Source organism: Indicator indicator, chromosome 26 (genome assembly GCF_027791375.1).
Source record: "Indicator indicator isolate 239-I01 chromosome 26, UM_Iind_1.1, whole genome shotgun sequence".
Taxonomy (NCBI): Eukaryota; Metazoa; Chordata; class Aves; order Piciformes; family Indicatoridae; genus Indicator; species Indicator indicator.
In genome coordinates this window covers 16,779,836-16,795,918 of record NC_072035.1, presented here as the reverse complement: position 1 = coordinate 16,795,918, position 16,083 = coordinate 16,779,836, and the positions used below count along the sequence as shown (strand labels likewise).

Sequence of the window (16,083 nt, the reverse complement as noted above, 5' to 3'; positions counted from 1 at the left end):
TCAGGTTGCACTGGGGGAGGTTTAGGCTGGGCCTGAGAAACAATTTGCTCCCCAAAAGGGTTGTCAAGACCTGGAAAAGGCTGCTCAGGGCAGTGGTGGAGTTCCTGTTCTCAGAAGGGTTTCACAGCCCTGTAGATGCAGTGCTGAGGGACATGGTTTAGTGGTGACCTGGCAGTGCTGGGTTAGTGGTTGGATGACCTTAAAGACCTCTTCCAACCAACCAATTCTACCAGGCTATTGCTACCCACCTCTGTTGCACAGAGGCTACCCCAGCCTTAGCAGGGAAAGAGCACAAGATGCCTCCTGTGCCACAGGTGGTGGTGGCCTCACTCTCCAGGACTTAAACCTCTCATCTCTTCCAGAGTTAAGCTCCAATTATCTGCCTCCTGTCACGGGTTCTGCATCACCCAGCCACTGACACTCAGGGTGGGTGGTGAAGGCCAGGGGAAGCTCTTTGCTCACGCCTGAGCTGTTACCCACCTGTGTGGCCAGGCTCAGCACCTGCTGCACCAGCTCCTGGGTCTCAGTGGGCTTCTTCAGGAACAGCTTCACAATGGCTGTCAGCAGCTGCAGCTGAACCTGTGGGCGGACAGGCAGGGATAGGGACAGCCAGCCAGCCAGATGACACCACTGCTGGGCAAGGACAGGTGCATGTTGCCCCCAGCAGCCATTCAAGGCAGCAAGCACATGGGGACAGCCTGAGGGGTGGGGACAAGTGTCAGGACACTCTGCATGGCTCCCAGCCAGGTCTGCAGCCCTTGCAAGCTGCTTACTGCACCCTCAGCTCTCCAGAGCCATGAGTTGATATGGAGGTCACTGGGCAAGGCCCTGGCACTGGGTCACACCATCCCACAAGGGTGGTGCCCAGAGCATCCTCTGGCTGTTAGCAGGACACACAGCAGCAAGTCACCTCTGATGGTGCCTTCAGCCCTGAGACAGGGCAGGTGGGAGCACTGGCTTTGCTGGTTTGCATTTCCTGCTTTTCCCCTGCTCACTGTGACTCAGTTTCATGGTGTTCTGCACAGTAGGGTTGGAGAAGTTTCCATGGATGGAAACCCCCCAAAATTTCCACAGGCAAAGCCACCAGCCTCAGTGCTCCATCCCAGAACCACAGACTGGGCTGGGTTCTAAAGAACCTTTAAAGGTCATCCAGTCCCACACCCTGCAGCCAGCAGGGACAGCTGCAACTACAGCAGGTTGCTCACAGCCCCAAACAACCTCACCTGGAATGCCTCCAGGCATGGGGAATCTCCCACCTCTCTGGCCAACCTGGGACAGGCTCTCAGCACCCTCAGTGTCAAACATTTCTTCCTTCTCTCCACTCTGAATCTCCCTTTTAGTTTCAAACCATCACCCTTTGTCCTGTCACAGCAGGCCCTGCTCCAAAGTCTCTCCCCAGCTTTCCGATTGGCACCTTCTAGTACTGAAAGGCCACCAGGTCTCCCTGGAGCCTTCCCTTCCCCAGGCTGAACATGCCCAAACAAGGAGCAGGCACATCCCTCTGCTCATTCCAGCTGTCTGACTTTGTTTTCCATCTCCAAAGGGCTGATCCTGTCCTGGCACAGAGGAAAGACCTGGTCCCTCCCAGCTACTAAAGGGGAAGGGTGCTTGAGACACCACCATGGTGGCATTTCATGGGCCACGTTCCACACCCAAAGCCGCTGTGGGACACCACTGCCCTGAGTGCCTGCAAAGCAAACACCTTGAGGAATCACAGAAATATTCAGGTTGGAAAAGACCCTCAGGATCACCAAGTCCAACCCAGGACCCTACTGTACAAGGTTCACCCCTAAACCATAGCCCCAGGCACCACATCCAAGCCACCTTTAAACACATCCGGGGTTGGTGACTCAACTACCTCCCTGGGCAGCACATTCCAATGCCTGACCACTCCTGCTGGGAAATGTTTCCTAGTCTCCAGTCTAAACCTACCCAGTTGTAGCTTGAGGCCATTCCCTCTTGCTCTATCACTAATTACCTGTGAGAAAAGACCAGCACCAACCTCTCCACAATGTCCTTTCAGGCAATTGTAGAGAGCAATGGGATCTCCCCTCAGCCTCCTCTTTTCCAAACTAACCATCCCCAGCTCCTTCAGTTGTTCTTCATCAGATTTACTCTCCAGGGCCTTCACAGCTTCCTTGCCCTCCTCTGTACTGGCTCTAGCACCTCCACATCTCTCCTGTACTGAGGTGCCCAAAACTGGACACAGTGCTCAAGCTGTGGCCTCACCAGAGCCGAGTACAAAGACCCTCCTAGAGCAACTTCACACTGCACTTCCATCAGCACAAGCTTTGTCCCAGTGCCAGCCCTCAGCCAGCTGGTCCTGCTGGTGGCCAGAGCAGGCCACCCCACTGCACCTGGGTGCTCTCATCGTGGAAGCCCTCCAGGAAGCTCTCCAGCAGCTCGTCGGCGTTGTCGATGCGCTCCGCGTACTCGCCCACGATCCAGATCATGGCTGCCCGTGCCTCAGGCTCGTCCAGGGAGTCCAGGTTCTCACACAGGGTGGCAATGACACTCTCATACCTTCAAGGAAGGTGAGAAACCTTCACTGAAAGCAAGAAACCCAAATCCCAGCTCTGCCCTAGCTCCAAACCACATCACATCACCCTCAGCAAGAACGAGGACGGTGCTGAGGACACCATGAAGAGCTTTTCCCAGCTGCCTGCAGCTGGCCTCTCTCCCCAGGACTGCAGCTTGGTGTGACACTGCCCACACCAAGCCTTCCTCAGCCCCAGAACATGTTGTCTGCTCTTCAGCCTTGCTGCTGAATGAATTTCTCAGCCCTGCTCCGCTGATGTCCCTCCTTTCTGCAGCAGCCCCGAGTCACCAGCAGCTCTGCTGAGCCCCTGCTGGTCACTAACTCCATCACTAATGTAGGACTTCATGACCAGGCAGTGATCAGGATTCAGCCCAGAGAAGCTAGAAGACTCCCTTCTCCTCCTGCTGCCCTCACCCCAGGAGGGTTGAATTAAGAGCCAGAGATGGTTTGTGCTGACTTGAGGAACCTCGAGTTCTCTGGCAGCTCCTACCTGTTTGGATCTCTGGATTGAAGCTTGAGGAGGGCAGATTGAAACTGGAGATTAGAAAGAAATTCTTTCCAGTGAGGGTGTGAGACACTGGAACAGGTTGCCCAGGGAGGTTGTAGATGCCTCCTCCCTTGAGATGTTCAAGGCCAGGCTGGATGAGGCCTTGAGCAACCTGGGCTGGTGGGAGGTGTCCCTGCCCATGGCAGGGGGGTTGGAATTGGATGAGCTTTGAGGTCCCTTCCAACCCAAACCATTCTACGAATCGACCAATCTGGAACTACCATCAGCAGGGGGCTGAGGATGTTGCTGGGGCTGGGGACAGCTTTCCTACTGCCAGTGGAACTCCTGGGACAGCAGCACTGACTGGTGATCACAGCCCCAAACCATAAAATCCAAAGCCACCTTTGCTCCAGGCAGACTGATTGAATCATAGAATTGTCAGGACTGGAAGGGACCTCAAGGATCATCCGGTTCCAACCCCCCTGCCATGGGCAGGGACACCTCACACTAGATCAGGTTGCTCAGAGCCATATCCAGCCTGATCTTAAAAACCTCCAGGGATGAGGCTTCCACACCCCCCCTGCATGTGCCAGTGTCTCATCACCCTCATGGTGTAAAACTTCTTCCTAACATCTAATCTGAATCTCCCCACTTCTAGTTTTGTTCCATTCCCCCTGGTCCTATCACTACCTGACATCCTAAGAAGTCCCTCCCCAGCTTTCTTGTAGCCCCCTTAAGATACTGGGAGGCCACAAGAACGTCACCTTGGAACCTTCTCTTCTCCAGACTGAACAGCCCCAACTCTTTCAGTCTGTCCTCATAGGAGAGGAGCTCCAGCCCTCTGCTCATCCTTGTGGCCCTTCCCTGGACACGTTCCAGCACCTCCAGATCCTTCTTGTAATAGAGGCTCCAGCACTGGATGCAGTACTCCAGGTGGGGTCTCACCAGAGCAGAGCAGAGGGGCAGAATCCCCTCCCTCCACCTGCTGGCTGTGCTTCTCTCGATGCAGCCCAGGATGTGGTTGGCTTTCCGGGCTGCAAGTGCACAACTGTCTCACCAGGAGGCCCCCATGCCTGGCTCTTTGTAAGCTGCCCCCCACCAAAGCAGAGAGGAGGAGAAAGAACCTATCTGGAGCAGGAGCATGCCCCCGAGCCCTGCAGGCCACGCACTTGTTGGGGTACTTGCGGAAGATGTCCTTGATGACGACGATGGCCTCCTGCACCACGTAGTTGACCTTGGTCTGGATGAGGTCCAGCAGGGTGCTGACGCAGCGCTCAGCCGATTGCTGGGGGGGACTTGGTCACTCAGCAGCTCTGACCTTAGCTCCCCCCACCAAAGCCTCACTGTCCCTCCCCCTCCTCCTCACTGCCTTAGCCCCTCTGCATCACCCCCCGACCCAACCCAGACCCATGTGGTTTCCCCTTCCCAGCCATGTCTGGCTCCTCCTCACCCCCCTGCATGCTCCCAGAGCCTCCTCTTCCACCACAGCTTTTGCTCCCTCATCCCACAGGATGCATTTCAGGAATGAAGCACTGAGCCCAGACCTTGACTTGCTGGAGCAGCAGCACCTTGCACCTTGCCTTAGTTTGGCTCTGCACAGCCACAGTGCTCAGAATGAACATCAAGGGACAAAGAGCTCAGGTCATGGATTTTCAAGACCTATCTGGATGTGTTCCTGTAGGGTTGTCCTAGGTGGTCCTGCTTTGGCAGGGGGGGTGGACTGGGTGATCTCTAGAGGTTGCGTTTCTGTGGTGACAAATCCCACTGGAGATCGGGAAGGGATCCAGGCTCAGCTCTTGGTAGGAGGCAAACCTGAGCCAGCCTCCTGTGCTGGCTCCTCCAGTGCCCTTGCTGGTGCTGAGGGTTTTTGTCCCACTTGATGGAGGATGCTTTGCAGCGAACCCAGCGCAGGATCAGCAGGCTCAAAGCTATACAACCTGGTCTGGAAATTGGCCTGGGCCATGCAGAGCCATTGTTTGAGCAAGGTGTTCAATGACCTCCTTCCTCAGATCACCCCTGAGGAGAAGCAAAGCCCCTCAGTAAGGTGGCAGTTCCCTCCCTACAGTCCCTGAACAAGCCACTTGTGTCATCTGCTGGATTGTCAACAGCACCACAGAACGGTGTGGTTGGAAAAGACCTTTAAGATCATCAAGTCCAACCACTAACCCAGCACTGCCAGAGCACCACCAAACCATGTCCCTCAGCACCACATCTCCATGGCTTCAAAATCCTTCCAGGGATGGCAACTCCCCCACTGCCCTGGGCAGTCCAAGCTAGGCCTTGACAGCCTTTTGGGGAAGAAATTGTTCCTTGTGTCCACCCCAAACCTCCCCTGGGGCAACTTGAGGCCATTTCCTCTTGTCCTATCACTTGTTCCTTAGGAAAAGGGACCAACCCCCACCTCACTCCAACCTCTTTTCAGCAAGTTGTAGAGAGCCAGAAGGTGTCCCCTCAGCCTCCTTTTCTCCAGACTAAGCAACCCCAGGTCCCTCAACTGCTCCTCAGAAGACAGAGCATGGGGTGAGCGCAATCCTAAAACCTCTCCAGTGGCAAATGGTAATGGGGTGAAAAACCCTCCTCACACCTTGTGCTGTGCCTCATGGGACCACTGTAGCTCATCCCCAGGCCCAGGTTGACTCCAGCTCATAGACAGTGCTAAGCCCAGGGAGGTCATTGATGCCCTCTCCCTGGAAGTGGCTCAAGGCCAGGTTAGATGAGACCTTGAGCAACCTGGCCTAGTGGAAGGTGTCCCTGCCCATGGGACAGGGGGTTGGAACTGGATGATCTTTGAGGTCCCTTCCAAACAAAACCATTCTATGAATCCAACTCCTGGGGTGAGATCTCTCTAGTACATGCTGGAGAAGCCAGCCCCAGCTGCCACCAGGAGCCAAGTGGTACAGTGCTCACCTCCACCTTGATGGCACAGCGGCCGATGGCCCTCACCGCCTTCCTCACGAAGTCCACGTCCACCTCGGTGGCATATTCCTTCAGCTCTGCCAGAACCTGCCAGAGAAGACCAGGCAATGAGAGCCTGGCCTGGCAGCAAGGAAAGCCACCAGACATGCCAGGCAGTGACCCAGCAGAAGCTAACAGGGAGGTGCAGCTACTCTGGTCTGCATCCTGCAAAGCTGGGCCTGGGGTTACTCGGCTGAATCCTAAGTGATCCTGCTCTGGCAGGGGGGTTGGACCTGATGAGCTCTTAGGTCCCTTCCACCCTCTGATACACTGTGATGCTGTGATACTGTGAATCCCCTCCTGGTGGGGCTGAGAGCCCCTGCTCCCCCCCGCCCTGGGGCCCAGAGCCTGACCTGAGCAATGTTGGCCTGGGAAGCCAGGCGGATCATGATGTCCAGCTTCTCCAGCTTGACATAGATGGGGTCGTTGTACTTGACGAAGAACACCTTCATCTCGTGCTTCAGGATCTCAGGCCTGCAGCACAGGAGGCAGGGATTAAGGCAGACACACATTGCCCTTCACCTGTCACCACAGAGACACCAAGCACCTGCCAGAAACCATGGCTTTCTCCACAGCTTTCTGGACACCAAACACTGCTGTTGAAAGATTTCTTTACTGGCAGAAGCAACAGGAGCTGGCACCCAGCACTGCCAGCCCAGAGCCAGCCCTGCCCTGGGCTGATCCCCAGCAGTGTGGGCAGCAGGGGCAGGGAGGGGATTCTGCCCCTCTGCTGTGCTCTGCTGAGACCCCCACCTGCAGTGCTGGGGCAGCTCTGGAGTCCTCAGCACAGACAGGGACCTGTTGGAGCAGGGCCAGAGGAGGCCACAGCAATGCTGGGAGGGCTGGAAGCCCTCTGCTGTGAGGCCAGGCTGAGAGTTGAGCTTGTTCTGCCTGGAGAAGAAAAGGCTATAGAGAGACCTTCTGGTGGCCTTTCATTTCTGGAAGGAGTCAATCAGAAAACCTGGGGACAGACTTGTGAGCAGGGCCTGTTGTGCCAGGGCAAGAGGTGATGGCTTGAAATTAAAAGAGGGAGATTCAGAGTGGAGAGAAAGGAGAAATATTTGACACTGACGGTGCTGAGAGCCTGTCCCACGTTGGCCACAGATGTGGGACATGCCAGGTGAGGTTGTCTGGGGCTGTGAGCAACCTGCTCTAATTGCAGCTGTCCCTGCTGGCTGCAGGGGGACTGCCCTGGATAACCTTTAGATGTCCCTTCCTACGAAACCAGTCTGAGCTCTGCTCCCACCTCCAGGTTCTGACCCAGGCAGTGACTAGCAGGCAGAAAGGGAGTTGTTCTCTTCAGAAAGGTGCACACTGGCCAGGGGATGGATGGGGATTTATTCTCCTGACCCTGCAGCCAGCTAATGCCCCAAGCCTGTGCAAATCCATCCCTCTGTGAGCCAGTCCAAAGCGTGACTCAGCACTCCTTAGCTGAGCCTGGAGCTGAAGGCTCAAGGACACAAGCTGCGGAACCCCAGAGCTGGAGAGTGAACAACTGTGGGCCAGGAGGCTCCTTGGCCACAAGGACAAGGCTTTGAGGGCCCATTCAATGCCAAGGAACTCAGGACTCTGTCCTTTGGCTCCCCTTTGCCAGCACTCAGGGGAACAGCACAATCTTGCTGCATACAAGAGCAACCAATTGTCTTGCCAAGGTTGGGAGGGATGTCTTGTGGAAAGCAGGGATGCAAACCCACACCTCAGGGCTAGGCTGGACCTTTCTCATCTCTCTCTAAGCTGGGAAAGAGAGAGGCCAGGAACAGCTCCAAGGAGCCAAGCTGTCTGCCACATTCCTGCTCACAGGGACACTAATTGCTTTCCACTTCTCCCAGCAATTTCTGCTATTTTTAAAAGACAACCCCAGAGCTAGCTGGTAGGACAACAAATCATCTGACCAGGGCTGTCACCATGGAGCACAGCTCTCCAGCTGGCCAGTTCTGCTCAGGGTACATGTGAGGGGCTTTGGACACCTCCTGCCCATTGGTGACTTTAGATCAGGAAAGGGACAAAAGGACTCTCAGCACTTACTCCGAGAGGCTAGCTGCAGAGAAATGAGCTGATCTCACCAAAATCTCTCACCAGATGTTTCATGACTCAGCCAAAGTCTCACTCTTTGGCTTTTCCACCCTTTGCTCATCCAAAAAAAAACAACAAATTAAAGAAAACCCTCCTGAGGATCCCAACTCAGCTCCCTGCTCATTGCCTCACCACATTCTCTGTGCCCAGACTTCGGGGTTTAAATAATAAGAGAAAAAAAAAACAAACAACAAAAACAACAGATAAAGCCCCACCACCAGAATCAGAGGGATTGAAGGACAGGGAGGCAGCATCCACAGGGAAGAGGGAATGGTGAAGCCAGGCTGTGCCTCCAGGCACACACCGAGGCACTCACCTCTTCTGCACGATGAGATTGATGTTGCGCAGGGCCACGTACTGCAGCTCGGGCTCTGCAGACAGCAGGGTGACCAGTGGTGGGGCCAGCTTCTTCAGCAGTGTCCCATAATAATCCAGGTCCTTTGACAGCATTTCCATGAACTTCATCAGCACCTTCACTGCTGACAGCACCACTGCTGAGTTGGCATGGGACAGCCTGGGTGTCACCCGCTCGCAGATGCTGGAGGTGTCCCAGGTGAGGGGAAGGAGAAGGGGAAGAGAATGGTCATAGCTCAGCTACCAGGCACTGCAGAGTCTGCAGCAGGATGGCTCAGCAGCTCAAGACCTTCCCAAGAGGTGCTGAACTGGTTCTTAAACACCCTGGGGAAGGTTATTTAATACTCAGCAAGAGCTAAAGGGTGGGGAGCAAGAGCTGGGGCCAGACTCTTGGCAGTGGTGCCCAGCAACAGGACAAGGGGCAGAGGGCACAAACTGGAACCCAGGAGGTTCTATCTGAACAGGAGAAAATCCTCTGGTGTGAGGGTGCTGGAGGCCTGGAGCAGGCTGCCCAGAGAGGTTGTGGAGTCTCCTTCTCTGGAGAGATTCCAAACCCACCTGGCCATTGTGATGCTGGGCAAGCTGCTGTGGGTGCCCTGCTTTAGCAGGGGGGCTGGACTGGATAAACTCCAGAAGTCCCTTCCAACTCCTACCATTCCATGAATCTGATTTCCCAGCCCCTGCAAAACCCTGTTGCAGTGACCCCTTTTCCAAGCTCCTGAGTGCCTGTTGTCCCTTGCTGCATGGCAAGGCCACATTCTGAAGCAGCAGGAGAAGCACAGTCCCTGTGCCAACACAGGGACAGGACTCATTATGGGACCATGGCCATCTCCAGATGGCTGTGCCCAAGGCACAATGGCCAGCAGATGCCCACTGTCCCACCTCCTACAGCAGGACTCCAAGAGTCAGGAGGATAAAGATGCTTCTTAGAGGAGGAGCAGCAGTGTCAGGCCCTTCAGTCCATACCTGCCTCTCCACCTTCCCTTCCCAGCCCTGCTCTGGGGTACCCTGAGGGCAGCACTGCCCCAGCAGCAGCCAGAAGCTCCCTCACCTCTGGGCTTCCCGGTCATCCTTGGGCATGTAGTTTGCTAGGCAGTCCAGGATGAAGATCTGGCCCCACTCAGTGCACTCATTCAAGGCTGTGAGCAGCTTGTTGATGGACTGAGGGTTGAGGTCCAGGAGGTTGCTGCTGGGGTGAGACTCTGCTATTTCCGAGAGTGCTGCTACTGCATTGGCTACTACCTGCCAGAGGGGACAAGGACAGGTTAGGTGACACCAAACAGTGGTTCAGCAGCCCAGGGGAAAGCTGGTGTCAGCAGATGACCACCTCCCCTATAATGAAAGGCTGAGAGAGTTGAGGCTGTTCAGCCTGGAGAAGAGAAGGCTCCAAGCAAGACCTCAGAGCAGCCTCCCAGTACCTGAAGGGGGCTACAGGAGAGCTGGGGAGGGACTTTTTGTAAGGGCTTGTAGTGACAGGACAAGGGACAATGGATTGAAGCTTGAGGAGAGCAGATTGAGACTGGAGATGAGGAAGAAATTCCTTCCAGTGAGGGTGGTGAGACACTGGAACAGGTTGTCCAGGGAGGCTGTGGATGTCCCCTCCCTGGAGGTGTTCAAGGGCAGGTTGGGCTGGTGGGAGGTGTCCCTGCTCATGGCAGGAGGTTGGAACTAGATGACCTTTAGGGTCCTTTCCAGCTCAAACCATTCTATCCATCTATGAATCCTCTGTATCAACACCTCACATCCCAGCAACATCTGGGCACCAGCTTCTCCTCCCCAGCAGCTGGTGCTCAGGAGATGAGCAATCACCACCAGCATGGCCTCACCACCCATGCTTCACACATGTTCAGCAGAAGCCAGCCTTGGCCCCACCCCAGCAGGGAGCAGCCTACTTCCCTCTCTTTCCCCAGGCAGCTCTGAGGAGCCCCATGGCTTTCTGCAGCAGCTCCTGGGCTTGCTGCTGTGCCACTGGCAACATCTGGAGAGCAACAAAGGCCCAGGGTAAAGAACTCCTGGGGAAAGCAGCTTTGAAGTCACTCACATCTGGGGAAAGGCACAGAGACTAAAGCCCAGCTGCTGGGAAACCCTCAGCAGAGGCAAGAGCCATCAGCTAGGTGGTGACAGAGCCATTCTGCCACTCTCTCTTTGATTCCAGGATCTGGATCAATATTGCAAATGGCCAAAACTCAAACTGCTGTTTGGAAGAACAGCAAATGAGGGAAGAGAATTTTTGCAAATGCCCACCTAAAGTCTGTGAGCCACAGAGAGTTCTCCTGCCTATTGTCAGGCATTGGAACAGGCTGCTCAGGGAGGTGGTGGAGTCACCATCCCTGGAAGTCTTCAAGAAATGTGTGGACATGGTTTGATGGCCATGGTGGTGGTGGGTTGATGGCTGGACTCAATCTTAGAGGGCTTTGCCAACCCAAACAAATCTATGATTCTACGATCTCCTGCTCCAAGCTTGCCAGGGCAGCCTCACAGATTCACAGATTGTATAGGGTTGGAAAAGACCCTGAAAAGATCATCTTGTCCAAACCCTCCTCCGACCCTGACCAAGGCTGATCTTGAAGGTCTCCAGGGATGGGGTTGCAACCACAGCCCTGAGCAACCTGTTCCAGTGTCTCCCCAGCCTCATTGTGCAGAACTTCCTCCTGATGTCCAACCTAAATCTGCCCTGCTCCAGCTCCGAACTATTGCCCTTTGTCCTGTCCCCACAGGCCCTTCTGAACAGTCCCTGCCCAGCCTCCCTCATGCTGGGAACAGAGCAGTAACACTGCCAATGAACTGGAGAAACCTTCCAGCCAGGAGACAAGGAACACAGCAACACAGCCCTCGGAAAGAGCTGTCCCCAAAACCAGTCTGCAGGCTGTAGAGGGACTTTTCCTAAGGGTGTGTAGGACAAGGGGGAATGATTTGAAGCTGAGGGAGAGCAGAGTTAGACTGGAGCTTAGGAAGAAGTTTTTCAGCACAAAGGTGGTGAGACTCTGGAACGAGGTTGGGGGGGTTGCAGATGGCTCCTCCCTGGAGGCATTCAAGGCCAGGCTGGATGAGGCCTTAAGCACCCAAGCCTAGCTGAGAGGTGTCCCTGCCCGTGGTGGGGAGGTTGGAGTAGATGACCTCTAAGGTCTCTCCCAACCTAATGATCCAATGAAATAATCACCATGGGGTTGGAGTCGGAGATGAGGTCTTTAAGGGTGTCGAGGAAGCCCTGGTCCTCCACCAGCTGGGCGTTGATGTCGTGCAGCTTGGCCACGCAGACGGCGGCAGTCTTGCGCACATAGGGGTCCTCATCCTTCAGGCACTTGCGCAGGGGCTCACATAGGTACTCCGTGATCTTGTCCACACGGATGCAGCCCATGGTCCGGACAGCCAGAGCCCGGATCAGCGGGTTGGGGTCCTCACAGTCCTGTAGGGATGAGGGAGGGGGAGGGAGGGGGAGGGAGGGGGAGGGAGGGGGAGGGAGGGGGAGGGAGGGGGAGGGAGGGGGAGGGAGGGGGAGGGAGGGGGAGGGAGGGGGAGGGAGTGGGAGGGAGTGGGAGGGAGTGGGAGGGAGTGGGAGGGAGTGGGGAGGGAGTGGGGGGGAGAGGGGAGGGAGTGGGAGGGAGTGGGAGGGAGTGGGAGGGAGGGGAAGGAGGGAAGGGAGGGGGAGGGAGGGGGAGGGAGGGAGGGAGAGGGAGGGAGAGGGAGGGAGAGGGAGGGAGAGGGAGGGAGAGGGAGGGAGTGGGAGGGAGAGGGAGGGAGAGGGAGGGCGAGGGAGGGAGAGGGAGGGAGAGGGAGGGAGAGGGAGGGAGAGGGAGGGAGAGGGAGGGAGAGGGAGGGAGAGGGAGGGAGAGGGAGGGAGAGAGAGGGGAGAGGGAGGGACAGGGAGGGGAGAGGGAGGGGACAGGGAGGGGAGAGGGAGGGGAGGGAGGGGGAGGGAGGGAGGGAGGGGAGAAAGAGAGGGAGGGAGGGAGAGGGAGGGAGAAGAGAGGGGAGGGAGAGGGGGAGGGAGAAGAGAGGGAGGGAGAAAGAGAGGGAGGGAGAAAGAGAGGGAGGGAGAAAGAGAGGGAGGGAGAAAGAGAGGGAGGGAGAAAGAGAGGGAGGGAGAAAGAGAGGGAGGGAGAAAGAGAGGGAGGGAGAAAGAGAGGGAGGGAGAAAGAGAGGGAGGGAGAAAGAGAGGGAGGGAGAAAGAGAGGGAGGGAGAAAGAGAGGGAGGGAGAAGAGAGGGAGGGAGAAAGAGAGGGAGGGAGGGAGGGAGGGAGAAAGAGAGGGAGGGAGGGAGGGAGGGAGGAGGGAGGGAGGGAGGGAGGGAGGGAGGGAGGGAGAAAGGAGGGAGGGAGGGAGGGAGAGAGAAAGAGAGGGAGGGAGGGAGGGAGAGAGAAGAGAGGGAGGGAGGGAGGGAGAGAGAAAGAGAGGGAGGGAGGGAGGGAGAGAGAAAGAGAGGGAGGGAGGGAGGGAGAGAGAAAGAGAGGGAGGGAGGGAGGGAGAGAGAAAGAGAGGGAGGGAGGGAGGGAGAGAGAAAGAGAGGGAGGGAGGGAGGGAGAGAGAAAGAGAGGGAGGGAGGGAGGGAGAGAGAAAGAGAGGGAGGGAGGGAGGGAGAGAGAAAGAGAGGGAGGGAGGGAGGGAGAGAGAAAGAGAGGGAGGGAGGGAGGGAGAGAGAAAGAGAGGGAGGGAGGGAGGGAGAGAGAAAGAGAGGGAGGGAGGGAGGGAGAGAGAAAGAGAGGGAGGGAGGGAGGGAGAGAGAAAGAGAGGGAGGGAGGGAGGGAGAGAGAAAGAGAGGGAGGGAGGGAGGGAGGGAGAGAGAAGAGAGGGAGGGAGGGAGGGAGAGAGAAAGAGAGGGAGGGAGGGAGGGAGGGAGAGAGAAGAGAGGGAGGGAGGGAGGGAGGGAGAAGAGAAAGAGAGGGAGGGAGGGAGGGAGGGAGAAAGAGAAGAGAGGGAGGGAGGGAGGGAGGGAGAAAGAGAAAGAGAGGGAGGGAGGGAGGGAGGGAGGGAGAAAGAGAAAGAGAGGGAGGGAGGGAGGGAGAGAAAGAGAGGGAGGGAGGGAGGGAGAGAAAGAGAGGGAGGGAGGGAGGGAGAGAAAGAGAGGGAGGGAGGGAGGGAGAGAAAGAGAGGGAGGGAGGGAGGGAGAGAAAGAGAGGGAGGGAGGGAGGGAGAGAAAGAGAGGGAGGGAGGGAGGGAGAGAAAGAGAGGGAGGGAGGGAGGGAGGGAGGGAGGGAGAGAAAGAGAGGGAGGGAGGGAGGGAGAGAAAGAGAGGGAGGGAGGGAGGGAGGGAGAGAAAGAGAGGGAGGGAGGGAGGGAGGGAGGGAGAGAAAGAGAGGGAGGGAGGGAGGGAGGGAGAGAAAGAGAGGGAGGGAGGGAGGGAGGGAGGGAGAGAAAGAGAGGGAGGGAGGGAGGGAGGGAGAGAAAGAGAGGGAGGGAGGGAGGGAGAGAGAGAGAAAGAGAGGGTCTGGAAACCTGCCCACACTCTCTCCTTTCACAGAATCCCAGCAGAATGAGAGCTGGAAGGAACCTCTAGAGATTAAAACAGGGGCACCCACAGCAGCATGCCCGAGATCACAATGGCCAGGCAGGTTTGTAATCTCTCCAGAGAAGGAGACTCCACAACCTCTGTGGGCAGCCTGCTCCAGGGCTTTGTCAGCCTTTGGAACAGGTTACAGAGCAGCTCGGGGTGGTGGCCTCCAGGGAAAGCGGTAATGGCGGTGGTGGGGCTGCAGCCTGTGGCCCTGGGGCATGCAGCCCTCTCCTCTCACCTTCACAAAGGTGTTGACTGCCATGATGGCCATGTCTGGCTGGCTCTTGGCATAGTTCATCAGGTAGAGGTAGACCAGCTTCTTCAGCTCCAGGTTGTCCGTCTGCATGCAGTTTACCACATCTGGGAAGAGAGCACTGAAACACAGGACATGGCCACACTGAGGAGCTGGAGGAAGGAGACCCCCACACCTCCCCAGGCATGTGGCCATCCCCTTGCATGGCTCAACCTACTCCTGAAGCCAGCAAACCCCAGGTCTCACAGAAGCTGAGCCCATCCTGCAGCAGATCTGGTTAAAGAAGGACAAAGATCTACTGATGAGAGTCCAACAGAGGCTACCAGGTTGATGCAGGGTCTGGAGCACTGCCCTGGGAGGAGAGGCTGAGAGCCCTGGGGCTGCTTAGTCTGGAAAAGAGAAGTCTGAGAGGGGATTTAATGAATGTTTCTAATTATCTGAGGGTGGGGGACAGGCTCTTCTCCATTGCACCCTGAGATAGGACAAGGGGCAATGCTTATAAATCCCAGCACAGGAGGTTCCACCTCAACATGAGGAGGAACTTCTTCCCTGGGAGGCTCCCAGAGCCCTGGAACAGGCTGCCCAGAGAGGTTGTGGAGTCTCCTTCTGTGGAGACTTTCAAGCCCCATCTGGATGCATTCCTGTGTGACCTGTGCTGGATTCTCTGCTCCTGCTCTGGCAGGGGGGTTGGACTGGATGATCTTCCAACCCCTAACATCCTGTGAAATCATCCAAACCAGGGCATTTCTTTAGGGAGCTGTATCAAGAGCAGCTCAAACAGCCCCTGATGGACTGAAAATGAGCTCTCCCACATGGCTCTGCTGGATCCCAGCTCCACTGGGTGTCCACTGCCCTGGGAAAAGGTGCAAGACCATCATCCAGTACTTGGGTCACAACAACCCCATGAACACTCCAGGCCTGAGACATGGTGGTTATAAACTGGCCAGTGGAAAAGGACCAGGAGGTGTTGGTCAACAGCAGCTGAAGGTGAGCCAGCATATGCCTAGGTGGCCAAGGCGGCCACCAGCACCCTGGCTTGGATCAACAATAGCATGGCCAACAGGAGTAGGGAACTGATTGTCCCCCTGTACTGGGCACTGGTGAGGCCACACCTGAAATACTGGGTTCAGTTTTGTACCCCTCACTCCTGGAAGGACATGGAGGGGCTGGAGCAGGTCCAGAGAAGGGTAGCAGAGGGTCTGGAGAACAGGGCTGGTGAGGAGCAGCTGAGGCAACTGGAGTTGTTCAGCCTGGAGAAGAGGAGGCTGAGGAAAGACCTTCTCACTGTCTACAGCTCCCTGAGAGGAGTCTGGAGCCAGGTGAGAGTTGGTCTCTTCTCCCAAGGAACAAGTGACAGGACAAGAGGAGATGGCCTCAAGAGGTTCAGGCTGGACATGAGAAAATTTCTTCCTCAAAAGGGTTGTCAAGCCTGGCCCAGGCTGCCCAGGGCAGTGGTGGAGTCCCTGTTCCTAGAGCCCTGGAGATGTGGTGCTGGGGGACCTGGTTTAGTGCTGGGTTAATGATTAAACTCTATGGTCTTAAAGATCTTCTCCAACCAAACTATTCTGTGTTTCTAGGATCCTGTGGACATTAAACCTGTCCTGATGCAAACTGCTGAGTGCTCCTCCAAGAGAAACATTACATGAGAGAAGTGAAATATCCAGGGCTGGCTGTAAGGAACAGCCCTGAGGGAGCCTTGCAGCAGAACCATGCTCCACTAGGATGGATTAGAGATGCCTGCAAGGAGCTCAGAGCTTCCCCATCCCAAACCTGCTCCTGCTACGAATTAAACACCCTGGAGCTGCCAGAGATGCTGGCTCACCACAGACCATCCAGACTGTTAAAGACACAGACAGCTCTCTAAACCATCTGAGGAGAGGCAATCAAGGTCCCAGGAGGAGTTATCCCTGACAGATGTCCTGTGGCTCCTG

The 16,083-nt window shown here is 56.2% G+C and overlaps 1 protein-coding gene across 7 annotated transcripts in view; it reads right to left on the bottom strand.

The window, feature by feature from the left end:
* Window positions 1-16,083, bottom strand: part of AP1B1 (adaptor related protein complex 1 subunit beta 1) — a 28,206-nt gene that overhangs the window by 10,025 nt on the left and 2,098 nt on the right. For all 7 annotated transcript variants that reach the window (XM_054392986.1, XM_054392984.1, XM_054392987.1 and 4 more), the window contains exons 3-11: window positions 14,138-14,273; window positions 11,569-11,814; window positions 9,460-9,650; window positions 8,371-8,592; window positions 6,335-6,455; window positions 5,934-6,029; window positions 4,196-4,311; window positions 2,358-2,523; window positions 481-579 (exon numbers count right to left, since the gene is read on the bottom strand). In XM_054392986.1, coding sequence (XP_054248961.1) covers window positions 481-579; window positions 2,358-2,523; window positions 4,196-4,311; window positions 5,934-6,029; window positions 6,335-6,455; window positions 8,371-8,592; window positions 9,460-9,650; window positions 11,569-11,814; window positions 14,138-14,273 — 1,393 coding nt within the window. The remainder of the gene's footprint in view (window positions 1-480; window positions 580-2,357; window positions 2,524-4,195; window positions 4,312-5,933; window positions 6,030-6,334; window positions 6,456-8,370; window positions 8,593-9,459; window positions 9,651-11,568; window positions 11,815-14,137; window positions 14,274-16,083) is intronic.